This window comes from Zosterops lateralis (assembly GCF_965231275.1).
Source record: "Zosterops lateralis genome assembly, chromosome: 19".
In the NCBI taxonomy this organism is placed as follows: Eukaryota; Metazoa; Chordata; class Aves; order Passeriformes; family Zosteropidae; genus Zosterops; species Zosterops lateralis.
The window spans coordinates 11,463,156-11,476,362 of record NC_139779.1 but is presented as its reverse complement, the minus strand read 5'-3'; the positions used below and the strand labels follow the sequence as shown (position 1 = coordinate 11,476,362).

Here is a 13,207-nt window from a genome sequence, read left to right as displayed (position 1 = left end):
ATCTGGCACATCCACCAGCCTCTGCACTTTGGAAAACCACAGGAGGAGTGGAGACAGGTGTAAGGGACTTACAGAGAAAAGCATGTTCTTCTTGTCCTGGTTGACAGCCCGGGGATCAGGGATGGGATCAGCATGTTTGATCACTGACACAGACTCCCCTGCCAACACAAGAGGGGAGAGATGGACCACCCATGTTCCCTCTTCAGCCTCAGCTCATCCCTGTTCCAAGCCTGCATCACACACCCCACAGCGCTCTAGAGCAGCACCAAACATCCACCATGGGGATGTCAAACCCACATGTCACACAGGAAAGCCCCAGGCTCTGTGTTCTGCAGGAAGGATACCCAAGCACCAGACACATCTCACCCATGCCATGATTTTGAGGACATGGAAGGTCCAAGCATCATCTAAATCTTGCTCTCACACCCCTTCCCACCCCGGCAAAGCCCTTATCCCAGCATCAGCTCCAAAATTTGCCTCCAGGACGACAGCAGAAGGAAGCAGCCTGTGCTCCATGAGGCCACACACACCTGTGAGGATAGACTGGTCGACCCGCAGGGTGGTGGAGCGGATTTCGATGATCCGGATGTCTGCTGGCACCTTGTCACCAACTGCAAGGACAAGAGCAGAGCAGGTGGCACTGGCTGCACTCAACACCCCGGGAATGGGGACAGCAAACCCTGAACTGAGACCAACCATGCGCAGGTGCACAGCAGCACCCAGCCTGGAGCAATGAGAGGTCCATGAAGGGTATCCTGCACTGGGATACCTCATTTCTGCATTTAAAGCTTTGTTAAAGCTTAATTTTGTCTGTCTGTAATTTATAAGTCTGCCCCCAGCCAAGCCCTGGTGGTGCCCTGCCTGCTGTGCAGCATCCCCTTCCCCACCATGTCTCTCCTCTTCCCTGCAAAGTCCCCTGCACCCCCATCTTGCCTCTTTCCTGCAAAAAAAAACTTGGAACATCCCCATGTTGAAGCAATCTGAGCTTCCTAATGCCAGCCTTAACCCTGCTTCGGGTTTCCCTGGGCCAACTGGAAGCTGTTAACAGTGGAAAAATCTTCTGTGTCCAAGACAAACAACCATTCCTGGCTCTCCTGGCATGGCACAGTGGGAACAGGTGAAAGCTGCCTCCATCCACTGCCAGCCACCCAACACCACTCTCCAAGGCACTAGTGCTTCCTTAAAAAGAAACACATTTAAAGCTGCTTTTCTTCCTGGGTTTCTTCCTCCTGCTCCCTTATCTGCTGGACACAACCACGCTCTGATGCTTCGGAAATACTGAGGCTGAGGGAGCCCTGGCTCCCAGCCCCTCACATCCCTTACACAAGGCTGCCAGCTTGGCTGCTAACGATGCTCTCAAATCCCAGAGTTTAACGAGTGCTTCCTCCCGGGGCTCGTAAATCCCTCCCAGCACAGCGGGAAGGGGCTGGCACTGCTCCACCACCCAGCCAGATATTCCAGCTGCAGATCCCAACACTCCAGGATGCAGCAGCAGCAACTTCTGCCATCCAGCCAGACCTCCCCTGCTCCCTGTCACACCTATCTGGGGGACACTGAGCTGTGGGTAGCCAGCACAGACCTCCCCAAAACATCCACTTCATGCACAGACTCTGCATCTGTTCAAGGGGCTGGAGCATCTTGGAGGGAGCAAAGAGCTCCTCTTCCCCCTGGAAAGTCTGGAGGACTTGAAAACGTGAGCCAAACCTGCAGAGAAGACTCTTGCAACATCCAGGGACAGACAGAGCCCTGGTGCCACAGCGGTGGCACCTGCTCCAGGGTGCACAGATGAGACCTGGCCTGGCCATTAGCCAGGTACTGAGCATGTGCTGATGGCCTCAGCATCACAAATCTCCCAAGAAAAAGAGAGGGAAACAGGAGGACACTGCCTGAGCATGGCCACTGACACTGCCTGAGCACCACAGGGGTCACAGCAACTGAAGAGATGCTCTGGCTGCACTTTTTGGGAAAGGCAAAAGCTGCCTACACCAGGACTCACCCCCACGGCCTTGTCACAAAAGGGCAAAACTCAGCTGGGTTTAAGCAGCCTGTCAACTTCCAGCCACCTCCCTCCTTGTCTCAGTGTAACAGGTTTCCTGCTCCCTGCTGCCAATTTTTTTTTGCATTTGCACATGCAAACAGCAGCCAGTCCCTCTTGCCTGTGTTGTCACATATCCAGGGCATCACCTGGATGTCCAGTGCAGGTTCAAAGCTTTTCCTCCTGGTGTGCTTTCCTATCAGGCACCTGACAACACCCTCACCACTTTCCATAACCTCCTAAACCCACAATTTGCCAATAATTTGCAAAACTCCTCCAGAGAGCTCAGCTCTTTCCGTTCCAGTCGCAATGCTGATTGTGCCATTAAAAAGTAATATTGGGCAACTGATGGGCAGGCAGTATGTACTTTAGTTGGGGAAGGATGGCAGAATTTTATTAATAATTCATTAATTTAATTAAAGGCCAGGTCAGCAGCCGGACTGCATTGTAAGAGCTGGTTTGGGAGAGCTGCCAGCTCACCCAGCTGAGGATCTGGCTGGCTTGATCCTCCCTCCATTATTTTTGTGTTCATCTTCCAGCTGAAGCTCAACTAGAGGACATAAATAACAGCAAGCTGGCTGGGCACGGGAGGGATTGCAGCATGTTTCCACCAGCAAGGCCACGAGAAGGAAAGGAGAGGATTCGTTTGGTGGCTCTGGGGGTTTACGGCATCATTTTAGGAACAAACAGAATGGAATAATTGGAATGCATCCTCCTCAGCTCTGCTGGGGCAGGCAGCAGACCCCCAGGCAAGCTCTGCTGAATGCACAGCTCAAACAGAAGGGCTGGGGGGTACACCCAACCAGAGGCAGAACCACCCTGCAGATCGTCCCCTCTGCCTGTTCACTCTCCCTGAATAACCAGCCCCAGCCTTCCCACACAGGCTGCCTGCAGCAGCACCCAGCACTGGCCCTGCACCCACTCCCTGTCTGTGGGAGAGCTGCTTCCAGAAAGACAGAACCTTGGTGGAAAATTAAAAGTTTTTCTTCCAGAAACAGGGGAAACCCTCCCGACACACAAAACCTGTGTCAGAAATGGATACTTCTGTCTCATTTCTGCTGTTCTCTACTGCCTGATGCTCAGGTGAAGCCTTGGCAGGCTGAAGAGCCTCAGCTTTGGGGACCCCTCTGGCCAGTGTCACCTCGTGATGTTTCCTGGCTTTTTTTCCTCTGCCAAGGGCAGAATTAATACACAAGAGTTGCAGCTTGTGTTTGGACTTGGATGTTTATTAATTCTTATCTATTTACAGACTCATGAGCTGGGAGCTCTAACTAGCAAGTTAGAAAAATGAGGTAAAATGGAGCTCTAACTCTTTCCAAAGTTATTTAAGTGCTAGTTACCCAATAATGAGGTGACACCTCTATTATTTATACTTTTGACCCAATAATGACCACCCAAGGCCTGCAATGGGGACCTTTTTCACCCAATTACACAAAACCACCCAAACCTATGAAGAAGAAGGTGAAGAAGGACTCAGACAATGCCCAAGGTCCTCCATCTTGTCGCACACATTACTATATACTAAAATCCCAAATTCAAGTTTTTTCACCCTGTGAGATCACACAACACCATTCAAACCACACACCCACAACCCCAGTCCTGTCACTCAACTTTGGGAGCCTGTTCCACAGCCTCAAGTCAAATGCAGTGCCTGCTTGGGGGGTCAATGCCCCTCAGCACAGAAAGCCTGAAACTCTCAGCCTCCAGGGTTCCAACACCACCTCCCCAGCCTCCCCCAGGCCCTGGGGGGATGGCACCCTCCCTACCTGCCACCTCCACAATGTCCCCAGGGACGATGTCGCGGGCCCGGATCCGCTGCACCCCACTGCGGTCGGCGCGGATCACCTTCCCCATCTCGGGCTCGTACTCCTTCAGGGCCTCGATGGCACTCTCAGCATTCCTCTCCTGCCAGCAGAGAGGAGCAGAGCTGCTGGCGCTAGAGCTGCTGGTGCCAGCAGGCTCCTCCTTCCCCACCCACTGCAAAGACAGGAGAACCGAAACGCCTGGCCCTGGCTTTGGAATCCATTTGCACCAATGGATGGGACAAGCACCGTGTCTTCTTCAGCCTGTGCAAAATTATTCCAGCTGGTTTAAATCATCCCAGATCCTGGACATTGTCTGGACCTTTGGGGTTGATCATCTCATTCTTGGTTTGGGAAGTAGTGTATCCCAACCAACTGTATTTTTCCCCATTCAGCAACGTCACCTCAGATCAAGCTGCAGATAAATAAATGGCCTTACAATGAATAGATACAAAAGAGGAGCATCACTGGCTGAAGCATTTGCTCATCCCCCAGGAGAGACACAGTGAGGTTAGGGTCAGCAACCACTGTGGCTTTCTGGTGGACAGAGCAAAGACCTTCTCTTGAAAAATGCATTTGGCCTTGGCCAGGAGACAAGCAGTTTTTGCCTGCATAACTGCAAGATAAGCTCCAACCTGCAAGAATTGCCAAAGAAAGACTTGAAAGAATGAGCCAAGAGGCAGCCAGTGACTGAGCATATGTGCAGGAGCATGGGGAAGCACAGCCAACATGAAAATTGAACCTTTAGAAAACGAGTTTTCAAGGGTATGAAGCAACCAGACCTTTAGATGAAGGACCTCAGCCACATGGAGCAGAGACCCCGAGGGCAGGGGAGGGTACTGTGCCTCACCTGCCACACACCCACCACAGCGTTGGCAATCAGGATCATGATAATGACAATGGGCTCCACAAACGCCGTTGTGGTCTCCTCTCCTTCTTCAAACCAGGCCAGGATCTGGTGGCAAGAGAAAAGATGGAGCACAGTGTGGTTCAAACAAGAGCAGCAACGTTTTGAGAAGAGTGATGGAAACAAGAGCCAAACAACAGGTGGTTATTTGCTGGAGAGGAAACAACCTGGAGGTGGCCAGACCCTCATGGCTTGTTTAAAGAGTGAAATTGCCAAATCCCACTGCTGGAGCCTCCACTCCTCTGCTGGGATAAGCACTGAACAGGTGGGGCTGGAGCAAACAGCCATGCAATGCGTGAGTGAGTGAGTGCACCAGGGAAGCCTCTCTCTTCGTGTTAATGCAACCATGGGGGGACCATGGCCATGAGCTGATGAATGGGGAGACCAGACACCACTGCAGCCCCTCCTGGGCAGAAGGTCAGTGATGCAACATGAATAATTAGTGCAGTAAGAGCAGCTCTGCAGAGCAGGGACCGATCTTGTGGCTTCTACCACCCTGAGCCCCTTCTCCAGCCCACAAAGGCCTCATACCATAGTACAAATGGAACACACACACAAATATTTCCACTCCATTTAACTGCTCATCGACCTGCACTGTGCCAATACAGCAACACCTCTCTGCTCTGCCACAGAGGCACCAGCACAAGGACCAGACCTCTGGCACAGGACTTCACACCTGCTTTACCTGCATCCACTTCACTGCATGTCATTTTGGGAATGTATTAAACCCCACAAAGAACCAGCCTTCCCCCTTATCTACCCATGAGTCACATCTGAAAGGAAGAGACAGGAGTCTTAGCTTTGCCATCCTACTGCTAAACACACTGACTTACACTCAAAAAACCCAGTCCTTCTCCAGCACTTTGATGGGAAACATCTCCTCATGCAGAGTTGCTCCCAAAGTAGATTGTGGACAAAACTGAACTGACAGTTCAGTACTGGGGCACTGCAAACCAGGCTCAAATCATCAGCCTGGAAGAGCCCTGTGTGAACAGAAGGCAGCCCAGGGAGTTGTTTGATATCACCTTTGGATGGATCAGCTTTAGTGAAAAATCCTCCAGTCCCAACTTTAGGCAGATGCAGTGATATTGTCACTATGCCCTAGAAACCACTGCTCTGCTGCTGCATCTTCTTCATTCCACAGGCACCTGCCCTCCTTTCCTCTTTGGATGTCACCTGAGGCCAGGTGTGCCCCAGAAGGTGCCACCCCAAGCTCTGGGTACTTACAAAGGACAGAAAAGCTGCCATCAAAAGGATGCGGACGAGAAGGTCTTCAAACTGCTCCAGCACCAACTCCCAGAGGGACTTTCCTGGTGGGAAAACATGAAGCCAAGCATAGTCAGTGCTCAAAAAAATCCTCAGAAGACAGGCAGAGCACTGAGGCCTGAAGACCCACAGAACCACATCCCTGCTTGCTTCAGGGCCAAGGGCATTGGGGAGGACATACAGCATTGCAGTGGGAGGTTCTCTCTAAAATGAAATGCTTTCATTTCTGGCACTGCCCTGGTTTTACTGGGCCTGTTTTTACCTACCAAAACCAAATCCTCTGTGTTTCTATTCACAGAGGTAGCCTCACCATCACAGGGAAGCTCTACTGTCAGCCCAGCTTTCTCTGGGATTAAAGCCAGGATTAAAAGACCCCAAAGATTCCCTGTTCCTTGTCCCCAGCACACTCCACCCAGACTCAAGGTATGTACTGCCACCTCCAGCCCATGACTTACCTTCTTCTGCAGGGAGCTCTGTGGGTTTTCATCAACAGCCCAAGGAGCACAGTACAGCAACAAAAGATAAAAATAAAAAAGATTAATTAGTGACTTGGACCCAGACTAGCAATCCTTTCACTTACACCCAGCAGTTCACTCAGTACCCCAAAATGCAATATTTTCTGCACAAATTCCCACATCAAGGTGGCTTTTCCTCAAACTTCTCATCCAACACCAAGTAAGCAGCCCTGGAAACATAATTTCCCTGCTGCAAGTGGCTCCGGCAGCATTTATTCCTACACTCAGCCTGCCTAAAAAAATATTCATCAGGAGCTGCCCTCTCCAAATCCAAGACACAGAAGTCCAACCATCCCATAAAACACCCTGCCAGAAACCCCATACAGCCCCACTGGGGACTGTAACTTTCAGACCATATTTCCTACTAATCTGTTGCACTTTACAGCCTGCAACAGCTCTAGGAAACAAACCCAAAGCCCATGCTCAGCTGCTTCAAGCTGTCCTCCTGAACCCACCCCAGTGGGTGCAGAGCCTCCATCCACACTGCTCCCAGCCAAACCCAAGCCCAGGCACCTTCAGAAGCTGAGAGCTGAAAGCCAGGAGCTCCCAGGCACCATCAGAGCTTGCCCAAATTCCCACATCCCCAGGAGGTGACCATTACCTTTGCATGCACCAACAGGTCCCACAACCGCTGGACAATGTGATGCCTTAAGATTTTAGCTTTTATATTTTCCATCTATTTGTAATCCTGCAATTCTTTGGTGTATAACTCCAAACTCCACACACAGTGTGAGCTGCTGCTTTCTCAGGTTGGTCAGACACAACAATTCCTCTCCAGGCCTGGAAATTAAGGACACCTCACTGCCTCAGGCCCCGAGAAATGTAAACAAAAGTGAGTTGGAGGGGAGCAGATTTGGGGTAAATGATTTCATTACTTGAAGTTGTAATTAGAAGATTAACCTCCAATATGCAAATGGATCAATCTTAGAAAAGTGTGAAAACCCATGACCTGCTGTCCATTTTGGGTGCAGACCCTGGGGAGCTTCATCTGCCCTAAAGGTACCTGCAGGCCCTTCAATAAATATAATAGTTTTTTTATTTTCCTAATTTTATCTGGCCTCTGTTCTGAGGTAGTCCAGAAAAGGCATCAGTACACAAACCCTGGTACCCTCCGAGGGAATCCTCCTGTTCCTGGGCAGCAAGGGCTGTGCTGGCCCTGCTGTGGGCAAGGTTGGGCCCAAGACTGGGAGTTGCTGCACCCAGGGAGGGCTCAGGAATGATCTCTTCCCCCTGATTTTGTTGGTTTGGCTTTATTTGCACCCATTAGAATCCCAGAGTGGTTTAGGTTCAAAAGGACCTTAAAGTTCATCTTATTCCACCCCCTGCCACAGGCTGGAACACTTTCCACTATCCCAGGTTGCTCCAAGCCCCATCCAGCCTGGTCTTGGACACTTCCAGAGATGGGGCAGCCACAGCTTTTCAGGGTAACCTGTTCCAGACCCTCCTTATCCTCACAAGGAAGAATTTCTTTCCAAGATGCCATCTAACCATACTCTGTGCCAGTGGGAAGACATTCCCCTCATCCTGTCACTCTATCCCCTTTCCAAAGCCCCTTTCCAGCTCTCTTGTAGCTCTTTTAGGCACTGAAAGGGGCTCTAAGGTCTCCCCAGAGCCTTCTCCTGTCCCCAGATCTCTCCGTGTCCTTCTGCACCCCGTGGGGGTGACAAGAAACAGGTGGCAGCTCTGGGTTAATGATCAGACTCAATGAACTTAGAGATCTTTTCCATCCTTAACAATCTCATGATAAAACAAGATGTTTCTCCAACTCCTTGTGTTTCTGGGAGGGATTAAGGGACCAGATGAGTCCAAGAGGAATCAGCCTGAGGCAGACACTGATGCCCCACCACTGTGGCTGCCTCCAAACATCCGCAGTGTGGAGCCCTAAGTGAGAGTAGGAAGTGAAACCTGCTCATCTGTTTTCCATCACCTATTTTCATGCAGAAGAATGAAAAAAAAAAAAAAAACAAAACCAAAAACAAACAAACAAAAAAAACCTACCTTCATTAAACCAACCAATGAAAGCAAGAAGCCTGAATGCATTCATGCTTCAAATTGTACCAGGTCTTTAGTGCTCACAGACAAACCCACTGTGAGCTGGTTTAAACCCACATCCCTCCTGGGTCAGGCTGCTCTGATTCCCTGCCACTGTTAGACACAGACCAGTACATAATGCCTAGATTGTTATTTTTATAGCAAAAAAAGAGAAATTAATCCTGGAGCACCTTAAGTGTTTCAACTCACTCCACAGAGCCTGTCAGAGCAAAGTGGCTCTTGTCCTCTCACAGCTAGCTCCTCTCCACCCCCAGCTTCCTCTCCCCAGCCCAGAGAGCCTCCAAAATTAAAAGTAGAAGAGATCTGCTGCTGCTATTTCCATCCAGCCTCCACTTCTAAGGGTGCAAACATGCAAGGCAGGAGGGCTGAGGGCAGGCAGGTGCCCTGGGGGAGGCAGCTGGGGGTCCCACAGGTCTGGGCTGGGGTGCCCTGGGGTGACTTTCCACCCTGAGCAGCCACCTGAAACACCACAGTGCTCTCAGTGCTTCTCCCATACTGTGTTTGCACCAAGGCTGGCAGTAGCACTGTTCACAGAGCCTGCATGAGGTGTTGATTAAAGCACCAGCATGGGCTCCTGTGAACTCAGGAAACACGTGCCCTTGGGCAGGCAGCTCAAACACTGGTGACACACTGACATTGCCACCACTGCCACCAAACCTCAAATGCAGCAATGCTGCTGCAGGCACCTCCCAAAGCCCAGTTTTGAGTGCAGGGATAGCCAGGCAGCTCCCTGCTGTCAGTGACTCCTTCCACCACTCTTCATGTGGCAGCTCAGCACCAAACACCCAGAGAAAAAGGGCAGAAAGTCACATTTATAAGCCCATCAATAAGCCCACATTTTGGGGGGTGAACTGATAAAAACATATAGGAAAGCATGAAGGTTTGGGGCTGGAGCTTCTTCCTATCATATCACAACTTTCACTAGAAATAAGAATAAGTGTTTGCACCAGGAAAGCCTCTCTCTTTGTGTTTAATGCACCTGTAAGGAGACCATGGCCATGAGGTTAGAAATACGAGGGTTTGCTACTCATCAAACCCCAAGTTCTGTGTGAGTCAGTCCCATGGTACCAGCAGTGCTGCCATGTCCCACCTGGCCAGGAAACCCACCACAGGCAGGGAACCAGCAAAATCCCAAATCTGTCAATCCCTTGGGACAACATGGTGAGTGCAAACAGGCTGAAATGGAAACTCCTGGCCGGCACCTGAATAGCCCCTTTCTTTGAACAGTGGCTCAGCACAGAAATCCAGCTCTGGGCACAAACTCCCTGATACAGCCACAACACAAATGCAGTGACATCACCAAGAGTGGAAAGTGGTCATGGTGGCTCAGAGAATCCCAAATTGGGCCACCCACAGGCACCATAAATATCCAGCTTGCCCAGCTGAGCAGCCCCATCACAGGAGCTTCAGCTTGTGGACACATCTGTGGTTCCTCTGCTGCTGCTCCTCTGCATCACAGCTTTGGAGAGCAGAGCCAAGAAAGTGGAGATGTCCCAAGGAGTGATGGATGTCACAGGGCCATTCCCACCAGCAAAAGAGCACTGTCCCCTCTGGGTTAAGGCACCCCCAGTGCCACTGCCTCGGAGAGCTTTGCCTTGCAGGGACACATCCACAGCTGCAGGGACTGCTGAGCAACTGCAACCTGCTGAGCTTGTCACATCATGACATCTCCCCTCGCTGTGCCATCACATCATGTGGTGATGTTGGCTCATACCAGGCTGCAAAATATCCACACAAGATCCTCTGAGGGCACAGAAGGAGCCCTGGGCAGACGTGGGGCTGGCGTCGGGCTATTTTAGCAGGAGCTTGGTTAATTTCTAGCTCCTGCCAACTCAAACAGGGCTGGCAGCCCATGGGCTGGCACCTGCACCATGGCAGGGCACAGTAATCAGGTGATGAAAAGGTAAATAAACACTGGTGCCACCCACGAGCACCAGCACAGGCAGCTGCCCTGGGGCTCTGTGACAGCCCTCGTGTCCCCAGGGACACCCGGCCCCACTGCCCTGGCCAAAGCAAACACAAACTGGGACAGGGTGGCCTTGGGGGAGCTTTCTCCGGCTACAACAGGAGCAAAAAATCCCTGGAGCACATCCCTGCAGCAGCTGGTGTTTCTCCATCCTGCACTGAGGTACTGCATCCCACTCTGCTTCTGGGGAAAGTGAGGCACAAGGTGATGCTGTCACAGCCCAGCATGTGGCAAAGGAACCCCTGGTGCACATTCAACTCCAGGGTGCAATCTAAAACAGCAAACATCCTGCAGGGTGAGCACTGAAGTTCCATTTTCCTTCACCATCTCAGGAGCCTCCCTTGGTTAAAAACAGATTTCCCTCATGGGAAACACTTCTGCCCCCAAATGATGTGGGAAGAGCACAATGCCCTCTGGGAGAATAATGATGAGCAACACGCCCAGGCCCAGCTTTCTGCTCTAAATAACTTAATTCAAGCTATATTTCTATGTTGTAATCACTTTATTTTTTTTTCACCCTTGCCTTTAATATCCTTTCCCATATGCAGACAAGGGGAATGAATATGCGAAATAAGGGATGCACAAAATAAGGGATGCTTCCAATTCCTTTAGACTTTGCTGACAGGCAGTAGAATAGTAGTCAAAAGGGTAAGAAAACCCTAAAACAACCCCAGCTGGGAGAGCAGCTCCTGTCCTGTGACATAAAGCAGCAACCCAGGCAGGGCTGCTCTGGGATCCTTCCACCATCCAAGACACCAGGCAGGATAAACTGTTATTTTAACTGGCTGCCTTTCCCAGGGCTGGCTGCAGGGGAAGGATCCCATCCTGGAGGGATGTCTGCTCTGCCTCATCCCTGACAGCCAGCACTGCACAAAACTGCTGGATTGCACCACCATGAGAGGCTTTGCTGTGGTGTTTTAACACTCACTCAGCCCATAAATCCCACCTGAGGATGGAGTGTGGGGCTGCTCCTCATCCTCGAGGTGAGAAGTGTGAAAACCAGTGTTTGTGAGCTGTGTGCCCGGGTGTTTTAGCATTATCTGGGATGACAAACACTCAAAGCCTAACGGTGCTAATGCTCTCTGCTGCTCCCAGAGGACAAAACACAGGGATCCAAGTGCTGTGTATGACTTAAATCACCCACACGACTTCCCTTTGTGCCCGAGCACCGCTGCAGCCAGTCCTGCACCTCCCATCTCACCCCATGTGCCAGGGCAGGAGGTGGCTCTGCTTGGCCTTCCTCATCCTCAGAGAGCTGAAACTGGACTCACATCCCCACAGCTACTGCACCAAGATGGGGGGCAAACACACCCCAAAGCTCACTGAGCCTTCCAGCAGAAAAGCCCCATATGTTAAACCCCAAGAGCCAAGCAGCCACCTGAGACCCAGCAGAGCGAGGGGATGTTGTCACTGACCCCCAGCCACCCACACATGGAAATCACAGCCCTGGGTGGGCACAGCTGCAGTGAGAGCCTGTGAGCCCACAGGGCTGCAGCAAGCAGCATCTCCAGCTGTGCCACCCAAGGAACATGGGAAATATCCCTGCATTAAAAACCACCTCATGGGTGCAGCAGTGGGAGCACAGAATGGTTTGGGTTGGAAAGGACCTTAAAGATCATTCTGCTCCAACCCCCAGCTTTGGGCAGGGACACCTTCCACTATCCCAGGTTGCTCCAAGCCCTGTCCAAGCTGGTCTTGAACACTTCCAGGGACGGGACATCCATTCCCACCCTTGTGTCACATGGCCACAGCCAAGCTCTGCTTTGTGCCACATCTCGGTCCCAGAGGATTCAGCCCTTCCCCTGCCCTTCACCACCCCCAAGGAGCCAGTCCCAAAGCCACAGGTGGTTTCCTCCTGTGCCTTCCCCTCCAGACAGAAGACACTGGTGGCTCTGGGTGTGCCGTGGGTGGGGAGGCGCTCCAGCCCCAGCACCTTATTTGCCTATCGCCTAACAGCTGCTTTTTCCTGTCTGCCAGGTGAGGTTTGCTCATACCAGCGACAGCCACTCATTCAGGTCTGCTTCAAAAGGCATCAGAAAGATAAAATAAACGAGATACAACCACCCCTCCCATGGCAAACACCACGGGTTTGCTGTTCCTGTAATTCCCCAGTGTTCATCAAAGTGTCCTGCACTTTGCAAAAGCCCAGAACCCTTCTGGCTGAGGGATCCACCACCCCAAAAATAATCAAATTCAGGCCAGCTGGGGATGGCAGCAGCTTGGGGTGAGTGAGTAGCATATAAGGATAGATAGCACGGGTTTAACAGCCAGAAACATCCTTGCTGTTTTCCAGGCAATGCTTTAGGGTAAATTGATCCAACTGTTTTCCTCACTGGCACCTGGATGCTGTCAATGGCTGGCAAAAATTTCAGACCCCAAAATTTCTGGTCTGGGTCACAAGGCTTCCTGGGGCAGACAGAGCACCAGACCAGCTGCTCATCCCACCCTCACAGGTTCTGAACCCAGCCAGCACCATCCCCCCAGGACAGTGATGGGGTCCCAGTGGGGAACTGGGGGTACCAGGCACCCACAGCCTCACTGCAGCAGCCAGAGGGGGAAAGCTGAAAGGCTCATTTGTTCCTTTTTTGGCCAGCTGAGCTGATCTCAGCAGGGCAGGCACTAGGAAGTGCAGGTATCCTGGATGTGCCTCCCAACAGCAGCAAA

At 51.5% G+C, this 13,207-nt stretch overlaps 1 protein-coding gene across 1 annotated transcript in view; it reads right to left on the bottom strand.

Annotated features, from left to right (window-relative positions):
* The window catches only part of ATP2A3 (ATPase sarcoplasmic/endoplasmic reticulum Ca2+ transporting 3), a gene marked incomplete at its 5' end in the record, with an annotated part of 55,512 nt that overhangs the window by 28,985 nt on the left and 13,320 nt on the right, over nucleotides 1-13,207 (bottom strand). Inside the window, 6 exons of the mRNA XM_083874966.1 lie at nucleotides 73-158; nucleotides 531-611; nucleotides 3,802-3,940; nucleotides 4,688-4,792; nucleotides 5,972-6,054; nucleotides 6,466-6,483. Of these exons, the coding sequence (XP_083731092.1) occupies nucleotides 73-158; nucleotides 531-611; nucleotides 3,802-3,940; nucleotides 4,688-4,792; nucleotides 5,972-6,054; nucleotides 6,466-6,483 (512 nt within the window). The remainder of the gene's footprint in view (nucleotides 1-72; nucleotides 159-530; nucleotides 612-3,801; nucleotides 3,941-4,687; nucleotides 4,793-5,971; nucleotides 6,055-6,465; nucleotides 6,484-13,207) is intronic.